This window comes from Panthera tigris, chromosome E2, assembly GCF_018350195.1.
Source record: "Panthera tigris isolate Pti1 chromosome E2, P.tigris_Pti1_mat1.1, whole genome shotgun sequence".
NCBI classification, from domain to species: Eukaryota; Metazoa; Chordata; class Mammalia; order Carnivora; family Felidae; genus Panthera; species Panthera tigris.
The window spans coordinates 6,438,551-6,465,699 of NC_056674.1; the positions used below are offsets into that span (position 1 = coordinate 6,438,551).

A 27,149-nucleotide genomic window follows, 5' to 3' on the forward strand; every position below is an offset into this window, starting at 1 on the left:
AATTCATTCTATGATGCCAGCATAACCCTGATGCAAGAGCCAGATAAAGACACCACAGTAAAAGAGAACCTGCAGGACAATATCTGATGAACATAGATGCAGAAATCCCCAACAACATATTAGGGAACTGAATCCAACAATACATTAAGAAAATAAAATCAGGGCGCATGGGTGGCTCAGTCAGTTAAGCATCTGACTCTTGATTTTGGGTCAGGTCAGGATCTCATGGTCTATGGGCTCCAGCCCACATCTGGCTCTGTGCTCACAGAACGGAGCCTTGTTAGGATTCTCACTCTCCCTCTTTCTCCGCCCCTCCCTACCTCTCTCTTTCTCAAAATAAATAAATAAACATTTAAAAAAATCAAATCAAATCATTCACCAGGATCAAGTGGTATTTATTCCTGGGATGTAGGGTTGGTTGAACATGTGCATATCAATCAGTGTGATACAACACATCATTAAGAGAAAGGATAAAATCACAGGATCGTTTCAATAGATGCAGATAAAGCACTTGACAAAGTATAATATCCATCCATGAGAAAACCCCTCAACAAAGTAAAGTTAGAGGGAACACACATCAATGTATTAGAGGACTGGCACTGAGGCATGTGTCACAGGTGTCCTCGATTCCCTGAGAAGTTCTTCCACGAAAAATCAAGTTCATTCAATGTCTTCTATGTCCCAAACTGCATCATTATTTAGGAATTCAGAAGATACAGGCATTCCAACAGAGTCCAACAAGAATTTCTAAAGAGATAAAAGGGAGAATATGCCTATAATTTACATTAGAAATCATGGAACTCATTTTTATAACTAAGTACAAATTAGACTGGAAATTAGGATATGCAAATTTTCAAAGAAAATAATGAACAATTATTTAACCCGAACAGCAATATGAATGCAAACAGAAATATCTACAGAAGACTGCTGTATATAAAACGATCCCTCACAAATACATGCACCAGCAGGAGAAAGTTTAACAGACAAAATTTACCAATCGTTGAACTAACACATAAGCCAATGCTACTTTCTCAATTCAACAGCACTGGAAGATTACCTGTGGTCTTTAAAGACACTTTCGTGGAATTTTCAGTAGGAGCACTCATTGGTTATGAAATTAAAGAAAAATATTTAACGGCCAAAAGTCACTGCTTTGGATTTTCCAACACAAATCCACAATTGAAAGAAGGTCCACCATACATTCTCCTTGTGAGAGTATTTAGTACACCTGGGAAGTTAGAGGAGCCACAGTCCACCTAAGACCACACCCACTTCTCACACCAACTGCAAGCTTTTTGGTTCTCAAAACCTCACTGAGTTCTGACAGTTCTCTACTAGGATTCGCAGAACTCACTGAGAGCCATTGGACTCACTGCTTGGATTTTACAGCAGTGGATACAGATGGACATCACACAGGAGAGCGATGCGTTGGGAAGAATCCAGAAAAAGTGCCAAAAGCAGAGCGCTGATTATCCGCAACCCACGAAGTGATAGATGCACTAATTTCCTAGCACTGACATTTATCAATGTTCATGCAGTAATGCCAACCAAGCCTTCCTGCCAGGATGTTTTACTAAGGCTCGATCGCATACCATCTTACTGGCTGACCTTCAGTCCCCAGTTCCTGTGAGGGTCTACCTCTGGTGTCCAGCTCCTCCCAAGGCCAACCTGACACTGCATGGCACAAAGCCCCACCATGAGTCACACTGTGGGACTGTCTGGTGGCCATGCCCCCAGGCAAACAAAGACATTACTGTAAGCATGACATTCCAAAGGTCAGGAGAGCACCTTCTGGTAGGCGACAGCAAAGGCCACACATTACTTTGGGTGACGTCAATTCTTGTCTACACAGGACACCCTTGGTCTCTGGCCAAAGCTCTCTTACAATCAAGTGGACATAGTTTATTGGGTGTCTACATTTAGCATAGCACAATCCGACAGACATAAGAGTACCCGTGTGAGGCAGGAACAGATTTAATGAAACAGTGACTCCATCCTATGAAGCCACTACATATGTTTTCATATTTTTCTACTAACATAATTACTTCTTTTCCTCTTGCTCCACTGACCGCACTTTGAGGGAGTTGAGTTCTTCACTCTAGATGTCTTCTACTTCCAAGAGACAGAATGGAAGCATATGGTTGACAATGCATACTCTAAACACACATACACAACACAAATGGACACACTCAGACATACACACAAGCACACAGTACACACACGCTCAAACACACTCTGACACAGGTGCTCCTGCACTCATACTCATGCACACACTCATGATGTATGGACCCGCACTCCCAATGTCACATGCTCACAGGGCTCACATCCACACAAATGACACGGCCCAATCATATCCAGTAATCATCCACATGGTCACCAGGTGGGCCCAATTCAATCATATGGTTTTATCTGGAAAACCGCATCCTCTCCTGCCCATTAATACCAGAAAGGGGCAGAAACATCTGCCCTTTATACTCCTTTCACAGCCCACAGGAACAGTATGTTAGATATGCAGTGTTCAAAGCACCATGAGCTTTGCCATGAGGTCGGGGAGGGGGGGGCACTGACCTAGAGAGCAGGTGATGGATAGAGAGCACATAGGGGAAGTGGCCAGGGTGAGGCAGTGCAGAGAGAATGAGGGTTCAGGGGTTACAGAATGTAGGAGTTGAAGGTGCTAAGGGCAAATGCACACATGGGTTAAAAGGTGCCATGTCTTTAAATTACACTGCAGGTTCTGAGGGCACAGGGTGGCTACGAGTACAAAGTCGTTAAGGGGTGAATGCACACTGGGCCCTGTGTGATAAGAGCTACGCCAGTCATGGGAACGATGGGGATAATGCAGAGGGCACAGAGGGCAGAAGTGATGAAGGGCAGGGTGGGTAAAAGCACAGGCAAGTTCATGTCCACAAGGAGTAAGGAACACAGGTGAAGAGAGACCTACGTTTTACAAGGTTTAAAGATACCATTGATGGCACAACACAACACTCACACTTGGGTGTTAAGAAAAAACTCCCTTTGACTTACGACCCCAAAGGAGAGAAGGATACCAGGCAGGCCTCCATGGGAGGTGGGGCTGCACCCGGGGACAAGGTAAACAAACTGGGGCTGCCTGGGACAGCTTCTGTATGGCTAGCAGGGTGGAGCTGGCTTCAAATCTCAGGCACCTCGTGCATAATTTGAATAATTTCGTGGGCTCAGGGGCTGAGAGGTGGCCTCCAGTTTCTGGAACCTGATTTGAGGCAATGTGGGTGGGAGCCAACAGCCCAGAGAGGAAGGACCAAACAGAAGAGTGCGTTGGCTGTGGACTCAATCAGCTTCTCAAGAAGGAAAATTGATCAACCTCTAGTCATGGCTTCAACACTGGATTGAGAGAGCACTTAACCAAAAAGAGCACATTTATTGCAACTTATTGCTGGTTCATCAACGTCATATGGTCTGTGTTCCAAGAAAGAAATATAGGCGGGAAGGGGAGCTAAAGGCTTGCAGGGGAGTGATGGGCTCAGCGGGGGAAAGCGTTGTAGAAAATGAGGTCAGCTGGGGAACACGGGTGGCTTGAGGAGCCCCAGAAAAAAAGGGCAAACTTAAGAGCTGGTGGCATCTGATGTTTGAGGGAGAAGATGCTGAGGACAGGAGACCTGGCCTGAGTTCACTGGAACAGAGGCAAATGTAGTTCAAGAGGGAAGGAGGATATGGACGTGACGGGAGGGGAGGGGTGTTGGGATGAGCTCCCGGACATTTGAAGGGGACACAGTGGACAAAGGAATGGAATGCCAAGCGAATGCAAGATGGAGGTGGACGATGAATGTCTTGAGTCAGCTGCAGGTGGGAGGAGCTTGGAAAAGGCCCAGTGGTGGAGGGTGACCGTGCTGGACCAAGGGATGGTTAGGGACCTAAAAGAGGAGGTGAAAAAGAGCTCACAGGTGCCACAGAGGCAGTAGGGAGATGAAAGGGGTGCAGGCAGCAGGGAAGATGGGAGGTCACCAATTCATTCCTCTATTCAGCATGCCCTCATTTACATGGACCAGGCTCTCAACTTGCAGGCGAACTCCTCGTACATTCAGCCTGCATGTGAAAATAGCCTTGGAACGTTTGTAAATCTACAGGTAGAATTCTGAGCAAACACTCTGCCACGTTCTCTCTTTGATGGGAATTCCAGGTAGATGGAGTGACCACAGTGGGTCAGGCAGCAGGGCCTGTTTACTGGCACTGGGCAGTCAGCATCACCAAAATGCATGATCCTCTCCAACTACTTATGGGAAGAGAACTCTTATGACCCAAACGGACTTGCTCACAGTCTCTCATTTATTGTAGTATTTCTAAAATGTCGTATGTGCTTTATGCAAAAAACAAAAACATAACAAAATGGAACTGGAATAGTTTAAGTCATGTGTCTCCTTTGTATTAAATGATCCTAAGAGGCCACCTTTTGTAATAGTTTGTAGATATGATAACTATTAAAAAAAATTCATTACAAAATATCCTGGGTCTTATAGTGAAGTAGGCATATCTTCATTGTCTCTGGTTACTCCCCTGTGGTTATATTATATCACATAGCAAAAGGGCCTTTGAATGCAATTAAGGTTATTAATTAATTAATGGACTTTAAGATCAGGGGATGTTTGGGGCTGGACTCTTGTGTGTCCCCACACCCCCATTCATACATTCAACATCAACTGCTAATGTGATGGTATTACGATGGGGCCACTGGAGATAGTTACATCACGTGGTGGAGCCCTCATGAAGGGGAACAGTCGTCTCAGAACTTTCTCTCTGCCGCACATGTGATGGCCAGCCACAAACCAGGAAGAGTACCCTCACTAGACACCAATTCTACCACAACCTTGACCCTGGACTTCCCAGCCTCTAGAATAGTGGTAGATAAATGTTTGTAGCGTAAGCCCCTCAGGCTGTGGTATTCTTGTTACAGCAGTCCTAACTGATGAGGAGACAGAAATATCTTGGTTTACGGAGGTGGATCCAAGGAAACAATGAGTGTTCAAGAAGAGAAGAAGTCAATGAGATGCAGTCACAGGGAAAGAGGCTGAAAACAGGAGGAGGATTTGATTTGCTCGTGCTGGCTTTCAATGTGGAGGGAGCCACATGGGAAATGAAAACAGAACAGGATTCTGCCCACAACATCAATCAGCCTGGAAGCAATTCTCCCCCAGGTTCCAGTTAAGAGACCAGGACAACTGTCTCTGGCTTTGTCCCCTACAGACTTCTTAGGAAGAAATGGATGTCGTCTTCAGCTGCTACAGTCACAGAAGTCTATAACAGCAACATTACAAATATAATACACATAGAAACACATCCACTGAAAAATACATTTAAAGCGTGAATTACTCCACAACCGATACCATTAAAAAATTTTTTTTAATGTTTATTATTTAGTTTTGAGAGAGAGGAAGAGAGAGACAGAGTGCGAATGGGGGAGGGTTAGAGAGAGAAGCAGACACAGAATCCGAAGCAGGCTCCAGGCTCTGAGCTGTCAGCACAGAATCCAAGTGGGGCCTGAACTCACGAACTGTGAGACCATGACCTGAGCTGAAGTCGGACGCTTAAACAACTGAGCTACCCAGGTGCGCCTGATACCATTTTGAATTCCAAATAGAACATTTTCTTCAGTACTATCTTATCCTCCTTTTTATGCATTTTCACTCTGACACTGCACTGTAATTGCACAAAAATGGCACACACACATTCCATTTTCTGCTCCTGCTTCATTGGTTTACATAAATATTGCCACTGAGACTTACACTCCAATCCAATTGCTCTCCTTGACTGGTCATCAACGAAGGACATGCTTTCATGTCAGTAAGAGAAATCTCTCTCCTTCACTGAGATGCCACAAATTACTCTCTGGACATCATTTTTTTATCATGTTTATTAAACACTCCCTTTGTATACATTCAATTAGTTGAGTGTCCTCTGTCACAGACCGCATGGAACGTGGATCAGTGATCCTGTTGATGTGTACACACGTGGATTCTCTTGGTGGCCCTGAGGGGATTGCTGCACCAGCATGACGGCACGTTCACTGCTGGTGCCTAATTATTGCTGTGGAGGGAATAGTTGTGTCTCCCCAGATTTCCATGTGGAAGACTAATCCCCACTGCCACCGCGTTTGGGGTGTGGCCTATAGGAATTAGATTCAGATGAGGTCGCGAGGGTGGAGCTCTCCTGTAGAAAGAAACTAGAGCTCCCTCACTCTGCCACGTGTGGATACAGCATGGAAGTGACTGCAAACGGGGAAGAGACAGACCCTCAGAAGACACCAATGGGCTTGCAGCTTAATGTTGCATCCTCTAAAATCTGGGTCCTTCTCCTAACACAATAGAATTAGCACATTTCACAAATTAACACTGACAACCAACTTAGTAGCCAGTCCACATGTCGATCCTCCCCTGTGACACCAGGCTGTGTTTTCTGATTTAGGAATCTACCATCCAGTCACGGAGGAAGCATGGGCTTTGATTGTCTTGACCCTACTTTGCCTAATCTACTTGAGTTGCCACTCTTTTGTCTTCAGAATATTGACAATTTTGAAGAATGCACCCACTGTCTGCAGAACGTCCTTTGGTGCAGATTTGTCTAATTGTGTCTGTCACCCTTATGCTCGGGTGCAACTTTCCAGCAGAACTTCCCAACGCAGATGATGGCGGGACCCTTTTAGGGCATCACCTCAGAGGCAAACGGTATGCAAATTTTCTATTACTGTTGGAGGCTGAGACACGCACCAGACCCTCATGGCCCCTGAGGCAGGGACAGCTGTCAGGACATGTCTTGTCCTGTTGGGGGCTGGACCTCAGGCCTTGGGGTGGCTATGTGGAAGCTGAGTCCTCAAAGCCATGTGCTTTGCTCCTGGCCACATGCTCCTGCCTCCTTCCAGGCAACACACAGGCCTGGCTCAGGCACTGGCCTACCTCTGCCACTCTCGTAACCCAACTCCACAACACACCGTCTCTCCTGACAGCGCCTGTACTGGGAGAGGTGATCTCTGCCCAAACCAGCACCAGTCGGACCCAAAGGTCCCCTGGAAAATACCACCCTTCACAGCAGAGAATCGCAGCTGCAACCTGGCCTCCAACCTGGGCCGCTGAACCACAACCCAGAATCCTATCACCCAAGGTCAGATTTCAGTTCCAGGTGTAACTAGTACCTGCAGCACAAGCCTGTCCCTCTCCTAACATGGGCTGGAGCCGATGTTTCCCTGTTCGCCCTGGATTTCTTTCACCTCTTCCTTCCGGCAAGCAAACCGTCACGCAGGCACACAAACTATGCCGCGTGTCCCCAGTCCCCTCCAGTCTCTGAATCCTGTGCCTGCAAAAATCGAGTAGCTTTGAAGGCAGCAGCTGATCCTGGTACTGAACTCCCAAAACAAACAAGCTAAGGCTTACGGCAGGGCTTACCCCAAAACAGCCCCCCCCCACAGAGGACCCTAAGGTGGTACCCTTCCACCCCACCCATGCATCTTTGACAAGTAGCTGTGGTCTTAGTTTCAGCTGCGCCCAGAATCTGCCCTACTTACGGGCTACTCTTTACTCGGTTAAGCGTCTGACTTCGCCTCAGGTCACGATCTCGTGGTTTGTGAGTTCAAGCCCCACATCGGTGTCTGTGCTGACAGAGCCTGGAGCCTGCTTCAGATTCTGTGTCTCCGCGTCTCTCTGCCCCTCCCATGCTCATGCTTGGTCTCTGTCTCTCAATAATAAATAAACGTTAAAAAAATAAAAAACAAAAACCAAAAAAACAAGAACTTCACTCTTTCTCTCTTTCCTGCATCTCTATTCCCAGGCTGGATGTGTAATTCCAAGTCCCCAGTGAAGCCCTGGGTTGACATGACACACAGAGAGAGATCCTATAAAGAAGGGAAATCTCTGGCTCTCAGGGGTGGCCCTTTGGGTCCTGGATGTAGCACTCATCACTGTCCTTTCCTCAAGGTAAGATGGAAGCTTCTGGTCACCGACAAGTCCATCCACGGTCTCTCCCCTGACCTGCAGCCACTGCTGAGCTGATGTCCTTCGACGTTTGCAGTTCACGTGTGCACTATTCTTTCCCTAGGATTGGGCCAAGGACTGTCTGACCCTCCTGAGTTTCCGTGTCTACCGTTTGCAAAGAAAGATCTAGTTTTAAATGGATTTGTAATTGGTCAGAGGATGACTCTGACTTGGGTTTTTGCAAAGGACTTTCCAGTCACTTCTTTCCTGGAGTGAAGCCACCGATACATACGCCTGAGCTTCCCCTTTTCCATGGCGGGAATGGATTGTCTCATGCTCAAATATTTCTGCGATGTGTTTAAAAGGATCATGGGAACGCTTCCTTCTGGAATGGGAGCTCCCAGTTCTGCCTTCTGTCCTTCATATCATGCTGACCCCCATGTTCTAGAATCATCTGTACCTTCAGTTGGGACAGAGCTCTTACCCTGGATCTTTGGAGGCTGCAGCTTTGGGGTGCTGGGATCCAACCACACCCAGCTGTTCCCTCTACCCTCCACAGTGTTCTAACAGCACCTGGGAAGGTACCAGATTTCTACAAGCACAGTCTGGAGATGGGGCAGTGAGACATGCAAAGCCAAGATTACTGAGGAGGGCACTTGTAGTGGAACCACCTAGAAGCTGGCACTGGACCTCTACCCCCAAATTTAGCTCCAACTCACCAGCAAGACAGACTGTTAAAAAACGACATCTCAGGTGCACTGGCAATTAGCATTCGTGATGGAGGAGAGCACGGCATGGCCACTGGAGCCCTTAGACGCTCCTGATCCCGACTCAAGTTCCCAAGGGTTTCCCCCATGTCACCAGGCTTCTCTCAATGTGGCTTAAGGATGGAGGGACTTCTCTCAGCCTTAACTTCTTCCCTGAACTTCCCAAACTCTTGTTGCATTAGGTCTTGATATCCCTTAGGTGGGGTGTGTTTTTCCCTGTACAGCAAGGAAACCTGTCTTCAGCCCCAAAAGGTGATACTATCCCTATATTCTAGACTTTTTTCCTACAAACTACAGTCCAAACAAAAGCTGCCCATGCCACTGCCCATAAGACCTACACATACTTAGGAAACCATGCAGAACTGCATTTCAACAATATCCACCACACATTACCTGACTGTACTCACTCCTACTGATATGCCCATGAGTACACTCCTGGGTAAGCACTCTGATTCATCTCACTAGAGCTGGCACCAAATCCACTCAACATGCTCAGAAAGCATTACACTACACTACTGTCTTCAGGATGCTAGACATCAGAATGAGGCCAAGCTGCTTTATTCACTGCATTATGCCCATGTATATCCCACATCGAAGCAGCTGCTGAAACCCTAACAGCCATCAGTGTCCTCCTTGGAATGTCATGTGGGTTCTTCTCACATTCATTGTTGACGTTTGCAGAATGAGGAGTGAATTAACAAGAGGACATGGTACAAAAACATACAATTTATATTCTTCTTGTATTTTTGAAAAAAACTTATTTTTGTTTTTTACCATTTTTGAGAGAAAGAGACAGAGAGTGTGTGAGTGGGGGAGGGGCAGAGAGGGAGACACAGAATCCAAAGCAGGCTCCAGGCTCCCAGCTGTCAGCACAGAGCCCAGCACGGGACTCAAACTCATGAACCATGAGATCATCACCTGAGCTCAACCAGATGCTCAACCAACTGAGCCACCCACGTGCCCCCCCCTTTTTTTTATGTTTTTAAAGGATTTGGTGTTTCTTATCCAGGAAATGAAGAACCTGGATACAGTAGAGTCTTGACTCATGAGCAGAAATGGGCTGACAGTTGGAAAACACACGGAAATTACAGGAGCAGTGTTCACCAGCCACCAACTGGGTTTACAAATAAGAGAAATGTAAGCATGAAAGATGGAGGGGAGGAAGGGGAAAGAAACAAAGGTGCTCACAGGATGAGGATGCTCTGCGTGGCTCTGGACTCAGCAGAGGATCTGGGGGCGACATCAGTCTTGTGAATGTGTTGGACGCGCTTCTTGCGTCTGTGCAGTTGGAAGACCACGGAGCCGCTGGCCCAGACCATCAGCCCAGAAAGTGAAACTTCAGGGAATACTATCAGGACTGCATAGAGTGGGACGGTGACTGCCTTATGAGCTATAGAAAAACAGTATCTCCAATCTCCTTCCTTTGTGAAGTTTTTTATGCTCCGGTTGCTAGACACAAATAACACATACAGAGGAAAAATTAAATTTACAAAGATGTATTGGATCCAGCAGAGGGAAATGGAGAAGCCAATGTACTCTGGGGCTTTGGCTTTAAGATCCTTCCAACAGGAGTTCATGGGGCTGATCGTGATGGTCTGGAAGACACTCAAGAGGCAGGTACTGCCAATGGACATTCCCCTGCCCACCCTCTGAACATACAAAAGAAGTTTGCATACAAACTCATTGAAAACATGTTTCAACCCAAAAGATGTCATAGTTTGGGTGATTCCTTTGGAGAGAATGACCAAGGAATTGGCTATTGTCAGGTGCTTGAGAATCAAATGGGTGGACATCACCCTGCACTCAGTGTGGTAAAGGAACAGGTAATGGTAGAGAAGAGAGAAATTGCCCACAATTCCAACCATGGTCTGTGACAAGAAGATTATCCCTATTGTCAAATCCTGGGAGCCTATTCTGTCCTTCCACATGTTTTCCTTTAAATTATGGCAATAATCATTTCTCTGAACCAAAGCCTGATTGAATTTTTGACACCTAGATTCACTTTCATTGTGTGTGTGCACCTGTTTGATTACAAGACTGACTGAGATGGGAAGAGATGTACAGATATCCTGTATATTTCAAGGAGAGTCGGCAGTAAGGAGGAAGTGGTGTTATCCTGGGGAATCAATGACAATTGAGGGCCATTATGTTATCTGTAGAGATCGTGTTTCTGGTGATGTTCTCTGGTCCTTTGTAGTCTTTGCTGTTCAGAGTCCCCTTTAGAATTTTTTGCAGGGCTCATTTAGTGGTCATGAACTGCTTTAGTTTATGTTTGTCTGGGAAAGTCCGTCTCTCTCCTTCTATTCTGAAAGAGAACCTTGCTGGATAAAGGGTTCTTGGCCTCCAAACCAAGAGCGCATTGTATATATTGTATGTTAGCCAACTTGACAATAAATTGTATTTAAAAAATAATTTAAAAAAAGGGATTCTTGCCTGTATATTCTTCCTTTTCAGCACATTGAATATTTCCTGCCACTCCCATCTGAGAGCAAATGCAAAGAAGAATAGTACAAGATTTTCAGAAGAAGCTGAAATTCACTAGCCATACTGTAGAGAAGACAAACCTTGATCACTACCCACATCCTAAACCAACTATGAATGTATTGCTGATCTAAATTTGAAGGGTATAATGTACTTTTAAAGAAAAACAAAAAATTTCATTTGGTCTTAGAAGAACAAAATATTTCTTTTTCTTTTTTTTTTAATTTTTTTTTCAACGTCTTTTATTTATTTTTGGGACAGAGAGAGACAGAGCATGAACGGGGGAGGGGCAGAGAGAGAGGGAGACACAGAATCGGAAACAGGCTCCAGGCTCCGAGCCATCAGCCCAGCAGAGCCTGACGCGGGGCTCGAACTCACAGACCGCGAGATCGTGACCTGGCTGAAGTCGGACGCTTAACCGACTGCGCCACCCAGGTGCCCCGAGAAGAACAAAATATTTCTTAAACAGCACTGAACATGTTAATCATATGGTATGCAGACTTTATATGAAAACGTGGTTCTCATCAAAACACACCCCACACACACACACACGCAAAATTTGCAACCTACACAAAGAATTCCTAAAGACTATATAAAAAGGATAAACAATGGACCATCCCAATAGAAATTGCAAGAGAGAGGTTATTCAATAGTTAATACAGGTATAAAAATGTTCATTGTCTGCAGTAGTCACAAAAATTCAAATATGATGCTACTGCCTAGTGCCATCAAACACTACTCAGAATCTAAATCTAGAATGACAGAAATAACAAGTTTTGACAAAGATGTGGATCACCAACAATCTCAAACCCTGCTGTCAGGAGATGGAATCGGTACAAACATTTGGAAACTATGTGGGAGTATCCACTTTAGCTATCTGGATATAATACTACGTCCCAACATATATACTTCCACGAATATACTCAACAGAAATTTGCCTGGTATCCCCCAATGACTGGTTACAGAATTTATATGCCAGCACTACTCATTACTCATAAAAGTCCAAACTCTGGAATACCCACTTCCCATTAACAGGACCAGCAGTCAGTGAATGTTTTCACAGTCACACCGTGGAGTCTTCTACAGAGAGACCTAAAAGGCCGACAAGACTCTGCAAGAATACAACTCAACCTTCAACGGTCACACGGTGTGAGAACCAAGTCATCATTACTCGTTTCAGGCAGTACGACTCCATTTATGTCAAGTACAAGATGGGCCGAAGTGATCTACTCTTTCGAATGCTGGAGAGTTACAAACCTATTCCCAAACATCACAATCCTCCAAATATAGCCAAGAAAACTATGTCCATGGGAGATAGTGACTTAGAGAGGGCACAAAAGGATACCCGGGGATCTGAGACCATTCCACTTCTTCATCTTGGAATTGCACACACAGGTGTGGTCGCTTGTGAAATACTACTGAGTTTCATACTTACAACCTGTGTCTTTCTTTATATTTTTGATAAAATGCAAATCATCAAAATAAAATTGCAAGGAGCTGGGAAGGTTCTTCCTGTAAATGTGTTTGACCTGCTGACTGAGTATGTATCAAAAGAAGTTTGTGAACCTAAGGGCCCACATTTGAGTCCAACGAGAAAACATCAGAACGTAGTAACACTGCTGCTTATAGTGAGTCTGAGATTGTGCCAAAAATTCAGCACAGCAGTATCCTAAATATGTGTTCTATCTGATGGTTTCTTGCTCTATTTGTCAGAGGAGAAGGGATATTTACCAGCTCAAACAGGGTCCAGCAGAGGAAAATGGAAATTGCAATATCCCAGGGAGGCTTTAGCCAATTTCCAGCCACCTGGAGGTCCTGGGGCTGCTCGTGATGGCTGGAGACACAGGAGAGGCAGCTGGTGCCAATGGACACACCCTGCCAGCTCTGTGAGGGCAGAAAACAGATGTGCACTCAAAAAGCACTGAAGAATGTTTCAACTAACAGCTACCATTGCCTTGGGGACACCGGTAAAAGGAAATGACCAAGAAGCAAGCTTAATCAGGTGCCTAAAGGATCACATCTTCGGACCTCAAGCTGGAATCCCTGTAGAACAGTGGTAAAGAAATGAGCAAATGCCCAGGACTCCAACCGTCATCTCTGATGAGGGAACCATTTCCACTGGAAATTCCTGGAGTCCTTTCTGACAGATCCCAGTGACTGACACTGGTTTTCAGAATCCAAGGATCCTACACTAGAACATGTCTTCTATCATAACAGCTGAAACCTTAACTCTGGAAAACGTATTTACTTCAGTTTGACTTTGTCAAGGTGCTTCCCACAGTGGAAAAAATAACCTTTAAATACCACTTAAAATGCATGAATCACTGCCTACTCCCATACATATGGAATCTTTTTTCTTTTCCTAAAGGCATGATGGAGGCACGTACATTATTTCCATGGCAGAGATAAAGACAAGCTAGGCACACAAGGTAAGCAATCTCAGTTCACACATTGGTTAGGGGCCGAGTGGAGACTGGAACCTGGCAGGTTGGAGCGAAGACAGTGTCTGAACCTCTGTGCTCCACTAACAATGCACGTCAGCTGTGCCTTCAAATAATCCAGACGCATATTTAATTTTGCATTTATACTTTTCCATCTTCTTTCAAACTATATTTTATTTTATATGTTTGGTGTAAAAAGCATATATTTTTCATTAAGGATATTTTATTCAGGTGAATAACATATGTAAATAAAGTTTAATATCATAATGAAGTTCAGAGGCATGAATTACAGGTTAATCCTGCAGGAGACATCCCTGTGTCCACATTAGATTTAATAAATGCAGTATTTGCTAACAATACTTCGGCAGTAGAAAGAGTCATTTCCTGTCATACAGGAGCAAAACTCATGGCTTCCATACACACACTATTACATAATAGTACCTTGTTCTCCAGGCAATGTTTTATGAAATCCTACCATTTGATGGACCAGTATTAGGAAAGAGACAAAGTTACTGATGATTATGTTTTAATTGCTGAGGTATTTAACAAAACGTACAGTGAGTGAAACTTTTAGCACTAAAGCAAGTTTGTAAAAGACAGTAAAATACAAGACACACATAAATTCTAAAAAAGACATCCAGATGGCCAACAGGCACATGAAAAGGTGCTCAACATCACTCCTCATCGCGGAAATACAAATCAAAACCACACTCAGATACCACCTCACGTCAGTCAGAGTGACTAAAATGAACAAGTCAGGAGACTATAGATGGTAGCGTGGATGTGGAGAAACAGGAACCCTCTTGCACTGTCGGTGGGAATGCAAACTGGTGCAGCCGCTCTGGAAAACAGTGTGGAGGTTCCTCAAAAAATTAAAAATAGACCTACCCTATGACCCAGCAGTAGCACTGCTAGGAATTTACCCAAGGGATACAGGAGTGCTGATGCATAGGGGCACTTGTACCCCAATGTTTATAGCAGCACTCTCAACAATAGCCAAATTGTGGAAAGAGCCTAAATGTCCATTAACTGACGAATGGATAAAGATGTGGTTTATATATACAATGGAATACTACTTGGCAATGAGAAAGAATGAAATATGGCCATTTGTAGCAACGTGGATGGAACTAGAGAGTGTTATGCTAAGTGAAATAAGTCAGGCAGAGAAAGACAGATACCATTCGTTTTTACTCTTATGTGGATCCTGAGAAACTTAACAGAAGACCATGGGGGAGAGGAAGAGGGAAAAAAAAGTTATAGAGAGGGAAGGAGGCAAAACCTAAGAGACTCTTAAATACTGAGAACTGAGGGTTGATGGGGGGTGGGAGGGAGGGGAAAGTGGGTGATGGGCATTGAGGAGGGCACCTGTTGGGATGAGCACTAGGTGTCGTATGGAAACCAAGTGGACAATAAATTATATAAAAACATAAAAAAAACCACAAGAGACGTGTAAAATGGAGTCTAAGAATATGGCATTGTGTGCATCATGTAAGTTAAAATCGTAAGAAAATTAATTCTGTCATTGGGATTCATGTTAGAATATTATTAAACCAGAAAGAATGAGACAAGATTCATGTGGTCCAGACACCTCATGTCTGACCTTTTCCTTAACTGCCTTCTATCTTCAGGAGAAAAAGCAGTCTCACCCAAGACAGGACACCCCAGGTGGTTTCAGTTGAGGCACAATTACGATCTCCAGTAAGTACGTCATATCCTCAGTGTTAGACTGAAAAACATCTTTAAAAAATTCTAGAAACAAATTCATATTCACATCACTGTAGACAACTGGAAACTGTTAGAGCTCTGGGGAGCCTGGGTGGCTCAGTCAGTTGAGCCATCTGACGTCAGCTCAGGTCATGATCTCGTGGTTTGTGAGTTCAAGCCTCACATTGGGCTCTGTGCTGACAGCTCAGTACTTGGTGCCTGCTTCAGATTCTGTGTGTGTGTGTGTGTGTGTGTGTGTGTGTGTCTGTGTGTGTCTCTTCCTCCCCCGCTCATGCTCTCTCAAAAATAAATAAATATTTTTAAAAACTAAGAAAGAAAAGAAACTGTTAGAGCTCTACCCTTCTCTGTATTATAAGCATAAGGCATTGTAAGCACACCTCTACTGACACTGAAAACTCAACCTATGATTCCTGCAAAGTAATGTCAACAGCAGATGGCTTTCATAACTATGGTCCTTACGCACCTTCAAAATGACCCTTCCTTGTCACTGGCATTTTCATCAGTAACAGTCTGCGGGAGGACTTCATTAAACGGCACCAGGAACCACCAGGCGTGGGTGTGGATGCAGGGTCCGGGGTCCTCACCTCTATCGACAAGTTCAGCTCACACCCAAGGAACTAGTCCACCTCCCTCTTTAGCTCTTCCCCTGGTCTGTCCTGACCCTCAGGATCCCTTTCCAGACACGAACACTTACTCACACGTCCTTCCTTACAGGCGCTGCCTCTCCGTCTGACAGAGAAAGAACTCACTGGACTCATCATGTTGAAGGATGGGGGCGCAGCGTGAAGGTCACAGCAGCCAGTACGTGTGAGGGAGGGAGGCAGCCAGACCAGAGATAAGGCTTTGTGATCTGTGACCTCCCCTCCCGTCAGAACTGCAATTATCATTTCACACGTGGTGGCAATGACAGCACAGCCTTCGGTAGCTGACAATACTTCTGAAAAACTTTCTCCCAGGACTAATTACCAAATCCAATTACAAGTTTGTGAGTATCTCCGAAGAGACTGTTGTCTGCTTTAGGAGGGGCTCTTACTTTTCACGATCCCTGATGGCAGAGAGGGGCTCACAGGGAAGGAGGAGTAAATACTGATGTCAGACAACTAAGGGACTGGCAGCGAGTGTGTGTGTCTCACAGGCATCCCCGATTCCCTCAGAAGTTCTTCCACCAAAAATCTAGGGCATTCTTATCTTAGTCTTCCGTTTTCTTTTTTTCTTTTTTTTTTTTTTAATTTTTTTTTCAACGTTTTTTATTTACTTTTGGGACAGAGAGAGACAGAGCATGAACGGGGGAGGGGCAGAGAGAGAGGGAGACACAGAATCGGAAACAGGCTCCAGGCTCCGAGCCATGAGCCCAGAGCCTGACGCCGGGCTCGAACTCACGGACCGCGAGATCATGACCTGGCTGAAGTCGGACGCTTAACCGACTGCGCCACCCAGGCGCCCCACTCTTCCGTTTTCTAAGCTGCATCATTATTTGGGAATTGAGGAAATACACGGAATCAGAATCCAGCAAGAATATCTAAAGAGATATAAAAGAGAACATGCCAACAATTCATATTAGAAAACATGAGTGAGTCCCATGTTTTTTGAGTAAAAAGAAGAAATCATGGGACTCATTTTTTCAAGTTTATTTTATTTTGAGAGAGAGAGACAGACAGACAGACAGACAGAGGGTGGGAGGGGCAGAGAGAGAGGGAGAGAGAGAGACTCCCAAGCAGGCTCCACACTGCCAGCACAGAGGCAGACATGGGGCCTACACCCATGAACCTGAACTGAGCTGAAACCAAGAGTTGGATGCTCCACCGACTGAGTCATCAGGTGTCCCAGGTCTCATATTTATAACTAAATACAAATTATACTGAGATTTGTGATATGCAAATATTATCAAAACGACATTATAATAATATTGACCCTGGCAATCAAAGGAAGTCTAAAAATCTACCCCTCTAAGAAAAACAGATGTTTATCAAAGTGACCCTCAGAAATACAGGTACCGGGATTCCATGATTTCACAAGCAGGTTCTACCACTGTTCTATCAGAGAAGTCAATGCTGCTCTCTGTTAATTCAAGAGCACTGAGCTGTTACCAGAGGTCTCTACACCTCCCTTTGCTACTTTTCAACAGGGAGCACTTGGGCTCATGCAATTAATGAAGACACATAACATTTATGAGTCAAAAGTCACTTCAGTGGATTTTCCACTGAAGAGATACACAATCTCAACAAGATCCACTATCCATTCCACCTGTGAGGATTCTTCATCCATGTGGAAAGGTGGGGAAACACGGTCCACCTAGCAGCACACCTACTTCTGATACCAACAGCACATCGGGGTTTCCTAAAACCATGCTTGGTTTTGAGACCTCTAGAAGGACTCACAGAACTGAGAGCTGGTGTACTCACTGATACAGGTTATTACAGGGAAAGGATGCAGACTGGCATCAGACAGCAAAGAGATGTATGGGGCAGAGTCCGGGAAAAGTGCCAAAATGAAAGCTCCACATCCTCTATGAATTGATGGATGTCTTACTGTCTAGGCACTGATATTTGAGGACACTCAGATTGTATTGCCACCAAGGGTGTTCACCCAAGCCTACGTGTGCACACTTTTTACTGGGGTTTGATCCATACTTTCTGGGTATGTTTAGTCTCCTACGCTTGTGCAGTCTGGCTGATTGATACCTTTAGTGTACTGCTTCTCCAGAAGCAGACCTCACACTGCATGGTCCAAAGCCCCATCATACATCACATTGTGAGTCTGTCTGGTAGCCCTACTCATAGAAAAAGAAAGATAATCCTATGTGCATGACATTCCAAGTGGTGGAGATCACCTCCCAGTAGGTCAAAGACCAGATGTCTGTTTGGGTGATGTTAAATTTTCACTCTTTCCCCACTGCTCCCCAGTTTTCCATTACAGGAGTAGAGCCATATGGTTGACAATCCATTCTTCAAGCACATGGGCTCACATGCATTTACACAGTCAGGTGTGAACCCCCACCCCACATACACTATGCACACTCACAGACTCGGACACATGAATTTATACAGTGGGAAAACATACAGTTTTTCCCATCCTGTCATATCTAGTCTTATGCCCACACTCACGTGTACACAGACCACATATAGACTCACACTCACGTTCATACACACTCACAATGCACACCCTCACATCACTGGCCTCCTCTCTCTCACAAAGTCCCTCACGCAATTACCAGGTTTTGCTCCTCAAAAATATGTTCATATGAAGGAAAACTTTTCATTTGTCCAAGTCTGAAAATGCAAGAATGGGGCCCCATGTCTGCCCCTGCATGCCTCCAACTGCAGACCCCACCAGGATGTCTTAAATGACCAGCATTTCAATAGTTCTGTGAGCTCTGGTTGTGGAAATGCAGGGCGTGCTGAGGGGCAGTTCATGAGGGTGTAACAGCAGCATAAGAAAGGCTGGGGGGGAAAGAGCGCAAAGATATAAAACAGGGGTGATGCACACGGCACGGTGACGTGGGTGGGGGTTTACTCCGCTAAAGCTGCCATGACAAAATATCCCAGGCTGGTGGTGTGAACCACAGAAACCTATTTCTTCAGAGTTCCCCAAGCCACAAACCCAAGACAGAGGTGTCAGCAGGGTTGGCTTCTTCTGAGGCCTCTCTCCTTGGCTTCCAGCCGGCCCCCGTCTCCGTGTGCTCACATGGCCTTGTTCTGCCCATGCATATCTGCTTCCCGGGGGTCTGTGTGTCTGGAGGTCCTCTTCTTGTAAGGACACCAGTCACACTGTACTATTCCCACTTTAATAGCCTCATTTAACCTCATTATCTCTTTGAAGCCCCCACCTCCAAGTTCAAGGGATTACGGCTTCAACATATGAATTCAGGTGCACACAATTCTGTTCCTAACAAGAGTACACAAACTGTGAGAGGTGAGTGAGGACACAGAATAAAAGGCACACAGGGGTTAAAGGGGGCAGTATGTTTCAAGAACACTGCAGGACTTAAGGGTACGGGGGCGTGGGGGACACAGTGTGTGAGAAGTAAAGGGTAAAGACTAAATACACATTAGTCTGGGGGTGGATAAGAGTAAAAACGTCATGAGTTAAAGGGGAAAACAGGGAGGGGGATAATCAGCAATGGCAGAGCTGGATAAAGGCCCAGGACAATTCATGTCCATGCGGTTAAAGCATACAGGGGAGAAGGTGTATCTTTTGTGGGATTTAGGGGTTTGTTTCAGTTTTTTTAAGTTCTAGTTAGTTACTATGTGGTGTAATATTAGTTTAAGAGTAGAATTTAGTGGTTCATCACTTACATACAACACCCAGCGCTCATCCCAACAAGTGCCCTCCTCAATATCTCTCACTCATTTAGCCCATCCCCACCCACCTCCCCTCCATCAACTCTCAGTTTGTTCTCTGTAGTTAAGTCTCTTATGGTTTGGGGCACCTGGATGGCTCAGTTAAGCATCTGACTTTGACTCAGGTCATGATCTTGAGATTCATGAGTTTAAGCCCCATGTTGGGCTCTGGGCTGACAGCTTGGAGCCTGGAACCTGGAGCCTGATTCAGATTCTGTGTCTCCCTCTCTCTCTGTCCCTTCCCCACCTGTGCTCTCTCTCTCAAAAATAAACATTAAAAAATTTTTTTAACAATGGTCTCTTATGGTTTTTCCTTTTTTCCCCTTTCCATATGTTTATCTGTTTTAATTCCACATATGAATAAAATCATATGGTAATTATCCTTCTCTGACTGACTTAGTTGGCTTAGCATAATATACTCTAGTTCCATCCACATCATTGCAAATGGCAAGATTTCATTCTCCTTTATGGCTGAGTAATATCCTATTTACATATATGACACACATCTTCTTTATCCATTCATCAGTTGAAGGACATTTAGGCTCTTTCCATAATTTGGCTATTGTTGATAATGCTGGTATAAACATAGGGTACCGCTTTGAGTCAGTATTTTTGTATCCTTTGGATAAATACCTAGTAGTGCAATTGCTGGGTCATAGGGTAGTTTTATTTTTTAACTTTCAGAGGAACCTCTCTGCTGTTTTCCAGACCGGCTGCACCAGTTTGCATTCCTACCAACAGTGCAGTAGAGTTCCCTTTTATTCCTGAATCCCCAGCAATACCCGTTGTTTCCCGTGTGGTTAAATGTAGCCACTCTGACAGCTGTGTGGTGGTATCTCATTGTCATTTTGATTTGTATTTCCCTGATGATGAGTGATGTTCAAAATCTTTTCATGTATCTGTTAACCATCTGGACAGCTTCTTTGGGAAAATGTCTATTCGTGTCTTCTGTCCATTTCTTTTTTAAGTTTATATATTTGTCTTGAGAGGGAGAAACAGTGACAGTGAGGACACACATGTGAACGGGGTAGGGGCAGAGAGAGGGGGAGAGAGAAAATCCCAAGCAGGCTCAGTCCTGTCAACATGAAGCCCATCCAACGAGGGGCTTGATCTCAGGAACCATGAGGTCATGACCTGGGCCAAAATCAAGAGTCAGACACTTAGCTGACTGAGCCACCCAGGCACCCCTCTTCTACCTACTTCTTACCTGGATTATTTGTTATGTTGAGTTTGACAAATTCTTTCTAGATTTTGGATACTACCCCTTTATCAGATATGTCATTTGCAAATATCTTCTCCCATTACCAAGGTTGCCTTTTACTTGTGTTGATTATTTCTTTCGTGGTGCAGAAGCTTTTTATCTTGATGAAGGCCCAATTGTTCATTTCTGCTTTTGTTTCCCTTGTCTGAGGAGACGTGTCTAGTTAAGAAGTTGCTCCAGAGGTCACAGAGGTTGCTGCCTGTATTCTCCTCTAGGATTTTGATGGTTTCCGGTCTCACATTCCGGTCTTTCATCCATTTTCAATTTATTTTTGTGTAATGTGTAAGAAAGTGGTCCAGTAATCATTCTGCTGAATACTGCTGTTCCGTTTTCCCAACACAATTTGTTGAAGAGACTTTTTTCCAATGGAGTCTTTCCTGTTTTGCCAATGATTAGCTGACCATATAGTTGTGAGTCCATTTCTGGGTTTTCTATTCAGTTCCATTGATCGAGGTGTCTGTTTTTCTGCCAATACCATACAGCTTCGGTGATTACAGCTTTGTAATATAGCTTGAACTCTGGAATTGTGATGCCTCCAGCCTTGATTTTCTTTTTCAGAGTCTTTTGCTTTGACTATTCAGGATCTTTTGTGGTTCCATACAAATTTTAGGATTGTTTGGTAGCTGGCAGTTTTTTGTTTTTTGTTTTTTTTTAATTTAATGTTTTTATTTATTTTTGAGACAGAGAGAGACCGAGCATGAGCAGGGGAGGGGCAGAGAGAGGGGGAAACACAGAATCTGAAGCGGGCTCCAGGCTCTGAGCTGTCAGCACACAGCCCGACGCGGGGCTCGAACTCACGGAGTGTGGGATCATGACCTGAGCCGAAGTCGGACGCTCAACCGACTGAGCCACCCAGGCGCCCCAAGGTAGCTGGCAGTTTTGATAGGGACTGCATTAAATGTGTAGATTGTTTCGAGGAGTATCGATATTTCAACCATATTTGTTCTTTCACGCATGAACATGGAATATTTTTCCATTTCTTGTTCTCTTCAATTTCTTTCATAAATGTGCTATAGTTTTCAGAGTACTGGTCTTTCATTTCTTTCTGCTTGTTTTATTCCTAGGGATCTTATTGTTTTTGGTGCAATTGTAAATGGGATCCATTCCTTGATTTCTCTTTCTGCTGCTTCATTTTTGGTGTACAGAAATGCAACAGATTTCTGTAAGTTGACTCAGTATCCTGCAATTTTACTCAATTTGTGTATCAGTTCCAGCAATTTTTTGGTGGTCTTTTGGGCTTTCTACATAGAGTACCACGTCATCTACAAACAGGGAATGGCTGACTCTTCCTTGCCGGTTTGGATGCCTTTTCTTTCTTTCTGTTGTCTGACTGCTAGGGCTAGGATTTGCAGCACTATGTTAAATAACAAAGGTGAGAGTGGGCATCCTTGTCTTGTTCCTGACCATACAGGAAATGTTCTCAGTTTTCCCCCATTGAAAGTGATATTAGCTGTGAGCCTTTTGTATATAACCTTTATGAGGAATTTAATGGTGGGACACAACACTATGACACTTGGATAGATTGAGGGCAAAACTCTTTATTACCAACAGCTGCAAACAGCATAAGGCTGTCAGGCTCAGCCACAGTGGGGGATGCACATGGGGACAGGGTAACAAGCTACAGCTGTAGGAGCAGCTTATGTATGGAAACAGAATGACATGGAATAGTTTCAAGGTTTTCCAATGAACTGCCAGATTATAGTAATTTCACAGGTTCCAAAGCACTAAAGCAGTCCCTTGTTGTCTGGTGCCTGAACCTGGTGCTCGGAGCTGCTGCAAAGTGGCCTGAGTGGAGAACCCAGTTAGGGAAAGGACTGATGCATAGACTTGGTCAGCTCCTCAACAGGAAGAAGTGACTGCCCTGACACTGGATCCTCAAAAGAGGGTCAAGATAGTATTAAAAAAACCACACGCACACACACCCTACACACACAGACAAGTATGACACACTGTACTAATGAAGTATGGGTGCACTGGACATGGGTGGCCCAAGACAGAACAGAGGGTGGAAGGAGATCTAAACATTGCTGGGGGGATAATGGTCTCAGGACAGAAAATGGGTGTGAGCAATGAAATCAGCTGGGAAGAGAAGGGGAATGAAAAGTCTAAGGAACTCGGGAAAAGGGAAGCTATGGTGGTGTCTATAGGGTACACAGGAAGCTGATTGTGCCCAGTGACTGACGGCTGAACAGGGCTGTAGTCCTTGGCTTCTGCCCTGGATGAAAGCCAATACAGGTCAAAGGGGATGGATGATGTACAGGTGACGGTAGGAGAAAGTTCCCTAGAATCGTGCAGGGGATACACATGACAGAGAAATGGAATTCACAGTGGGTGCAAAATAGGGCTGGGGAAGGAAGTCTAGAAGGGTCAGCTGGAAGTGAGCAGGAACACATACGGGTCCAGGAGTTGGAGGCAGAGGCTAAAGTACAGGGATGGACAAAGACCTGTAAAGGGAGGGGGAGTAGGTTCAAGAGGCTACAGTGGTGGAAAGATGGGCAGTATGGAAATTAAGACCATGTAGGTCACAGAGACAGGTGGAAAGTTACACTTTCATGCCTGCATTCATTCACAACCTCACTCACAGGGGCCTTGCATTTTATTCCCGGAAGTTTCTACAGTGACCTATGGGGGAAAACAATGGTAGTCATGCAAATATCCCTGTAAAACCTTTAACATGCAGGAGGACCACAGGTAGAATGTTGAATGAACACACCATGTCAGTCTTGTCACTGAAATCCAGTTCTTAGAGGGAGTGACCAAAAGAGATTGTCAGGACTGCCTGTGTCCTGTTTCTGGCACTCAGTGTTGGAAAAAGGTACCACGCTCACTCCCTTCCTAAACCTCATGCCTGCCACAATTTTTATGATTCAAGACTGAAGTGATCAGAGACTCTTTCATTACCAAAGTTTTTCACAAAATGACATACATGCTTTATATAGGAAATGAACCTAACAAAGAGAAATGAAAAATGTTAAGCACTTTGTTCCTTGCATGAAATCATCCCAAGATATAACCACTGGGGTCACGCTGAGGTAGGCAGATCTCCATCCCCAGGTGTTACACCCTTGGTTATCTTGCATTACATGGTAAAAGAGACTGCGCAATTATGGTTAATAATCATCTAGCTTTATTTTTTTTCAATATATGAAATTTATTGTCAAATTGGTTTCCACACAACACCCAGTGCTCATCCCAAAAGGTGCCCTCCTCAATACCCATCACCCACCCTCCCCTCCCTCCCACCCTCCATCAACCCTCAGCTTGTTCTCAGTTTTTTAATTTTTTTTAACGTTTATTTATTTTTGAGACAGAGAGAGACAGAGCATGAATGGGGGAGGGTCAGAGAGAGAGGAAGACACAGAATCCGAAACAGGCTCCAGGCTCTGAGCTGTCGGCACAGAGCCCGACGCGTGGCTTGAACCCAAGGACCGTGAGATCATGACCTGAGCCAAAGTCGGACGCCTAACCGACCAAGCCACCCAGGCGTCCCTAGCTTGTTCTCAGTTTTTAAGAGTCTCTTATGCTTTGGCTCTCTCCCACTCTAACCTCTTTTTTTTTTCTTCCCCTCCCCCATGGGTCTCCGTTAAGTTTCTCAGGATCCACATAAGCGTGAAAACATATGGTGTCTGTCTTTCTCTGTATGGCTTATTTCACTTAGCATAACACTCTCCAGTTCCATCCACGTTGCTACAAAGGGCCACAATAATCATCTAACTTTAAATCACGAACAGAAGGGGCGCCTGGGTGGCGCAGTCGGTTAGGCGTCCGACTTCAGCCAGGTCACGATCTCACAGTCCGTGAGTTCGAGCCCCGCGTCGGGCTCTGGGCTGATGGCTCGGAGCCTGGAGCCTGTTTCCGATTCTGTGTCTCCCTCTCTCTCTGCCCCTCCCCCGTTCATGCTATGTCTCTCTCTGTCCCAAAAATAAATAAAAAACGTTGAAAAAAAAAATTTAAAAAAAAAAAATCACGAACAGAATCCTGGATCATACAGGTGTGTCCAAAAATATCACGTGACCTTTAAAGAACAAGAAGGGACATGGAGAGATTGAGAACAGGGGAGGAAACCAGTGTGCTGATGCAGGCTTTCAAGGTGGAGGGAGCCACAGGGAAATCATTTAAAAATCTTTATTTACTTTTGAGAGAGACAGCTTAAGCACGTGAGAGGCAGAGAGAGACAAGGAGACACAGAATCCCAAGCAGGCTCCAGGTTCTGAGCTGTCAGCACAGAGCCCAAGGCAGTGCTCCAACCCACGAACTGTGAGATCATGACCTGAGCCGAAGTTGGAGGCTCAACCTACTGAGCCACCCAGGTGTCCTGCAAATCATTAAGAAAAAAATTTTTTTAATTAAAAACAATTTTTTAATGTTTATTTATTTTAGAGACAGAGAGACAGACCACAAGCAGGGGAGGGACAGAGAGAGCCGGAGACAGATTCTGAAGCACGCTGCAGGCTCTGAGCTGCCAGCAAAGAGTCTGACACAAGGTTCGAACCCACGAACCATGAGATCATGACCTGAGCTGAAGCCGGGCACCCAACCGACTGAGCCACCAAGATGCCCTGCCCATCATTTTTTATAATACTTATTTTTTTTTTTTTAGCAAGTACTTGTATTTTTAATTTTTTAAATATAATTTATTGTCCCCCACGTCAGGCTCTGTGCTGACAGCTCAGAGCCTGGAGCCTGTTTCAGATTCCGTGTCTCCCTCTCTCTCTCTGCCCCTCCCCTGTTCATGCTCTCTGTCTCAAAAATAAATAAACGTTAAAAAAATTAAAAAAAAAAAAAAAAAGGGGGCGCCTGGGTGGCTCAGTCGGTTAAGCGGCCGACTTCGGCTCAGGTCACGATCTCGCGGTCCGTGAGTTTGAGAACCGCGTCAGGCTCTGTGCTGACAGCTCAGAGCCTGGAGCCTGTTTCAGATTCTGTGTCTCCCTCTCTCTCTGCCCCTCCCCTGTTCATGCTCTGTCTCTCTCTGTCTCAAAAATAAATAAACGTTAAAAAAAATTTAAAATATAATTTATTGTCAAATCATTTTAAAAACTGAATTCTACTAACATAAATCAACCTAAAAGAAATTTAACCCCAGAAGATCCAGTTAAGAGACCAGGCTTTGATGACATGTAAGAAAATAAATGGGATTTGTTTGAAGCTGGTAAATTCACAACAGAAATCTAATGTATCTATATAACAATATTCTCATGAATTACCCTAACCTATTATACATTTTTTGTTAGTGTTTATTTTTGAGAGTGAGCAAGCAAGCAAGAGGGGGCAGAGAGAGGGAGACTCAGAATCCAAAGCAGGCTCTGAGCTGTCAGTACAGAGCCGGATGTGGGACTCGAACCCACAAACCTTGGGACCATGACCTGAGCCGAAGTCCCAAGTTTAACCAACTGAGCCATCCTAGTGCCCCAAAACGGATACCATTTTTAATCGAGGTGTAACAATTTACTTTTAGCTTTAGGTTTGTCCTCCTTGTATGTACTTTCCGAGTATATCAGATAGTGTCTGAAATTGCATCAAAGTGCTATGCATACACACCGCATTAACAGCCTGTTAGTTCAATGGTTACATATGTACCATCATACTGGACTGCCTTTCCAAATTGTGCTCTTCAACCGAATCCATCATCCCTTCAAAACCTAGATGCCCTCGAAGGCAGCACATGGATCCTGGAACCCGTCACCGAAGACACACGGATAAAAGCGCCACCAGACTCTAGTGCGAATCTGTCCCTCTCACGCGACCCTGACACCCGCCTGTCGCGGGCAGGCTCCGGGCAGCCGTGAGCCCAGAGCCGAGCTGCCCTCAGCACGCGGTCCCGTCCCTCCCTGGGGCCCGCAAGCACCCCCAGGCCACCGCCAGCCCACACTCCCCGAGAACTAACCTTCCAGGAGGAGAAGCCGCAGCTCTAAGCCAGTTCTTCACCTGGAAGGGCCAAGGGCCTCTGCGGGAGCTCAACGGTCACCTGACCCTGCCGGACATGCGCGCAGGCGCAAGGGGGCCGTAGCCACGCCCACACGCCCATCCCGGAGCTCGCGCCTGCGCAGAGGCCGCCCAAGAAGGCCAACCCCCTCTTAGGACCTGCCACGTGCAACTGCGCGCTCAGGCTTCCCTGGAGGGTCCTCAGACTTTCCCTCTAGCAGCCCCTCCGTCCCCACGGCAATCACCTGTGCTGGTTCTGTTCCTTCCTCTTCATTTGC

General features: G+C 45.2%; 1 protein-coding gene across 1 annotated transcript; it reads right to left on the reverse strand.

Annotated features, from left to right (window-relative positions):
• Positions 1-374: 374 nt before the first annotated feature.
• On the reverse strand, positions 375-27,145 carry LOC122234255 (vomeronasal type-1 receptor 4-like). The gene is made up of 4 exons (XM_042970044.1): positions 27,117-27,145; positions 26,834-26,893; positions 9,890-10,150; positions 375-747 (listed from the first exon to the last, which is right to left on the reverse strand). The coding sequence occupies exons 1-4, from the start codon at positions 27,143-27,145 to the stop codon at positions 699-701; spliced, it is 399 nt and encodes a 132-aa protein (XP_042825978.1). The 3' UTR covers positions 375-698.
• Between the last annotated feature and the right edge of the window lie 4 nt (positions 27,146-27,149).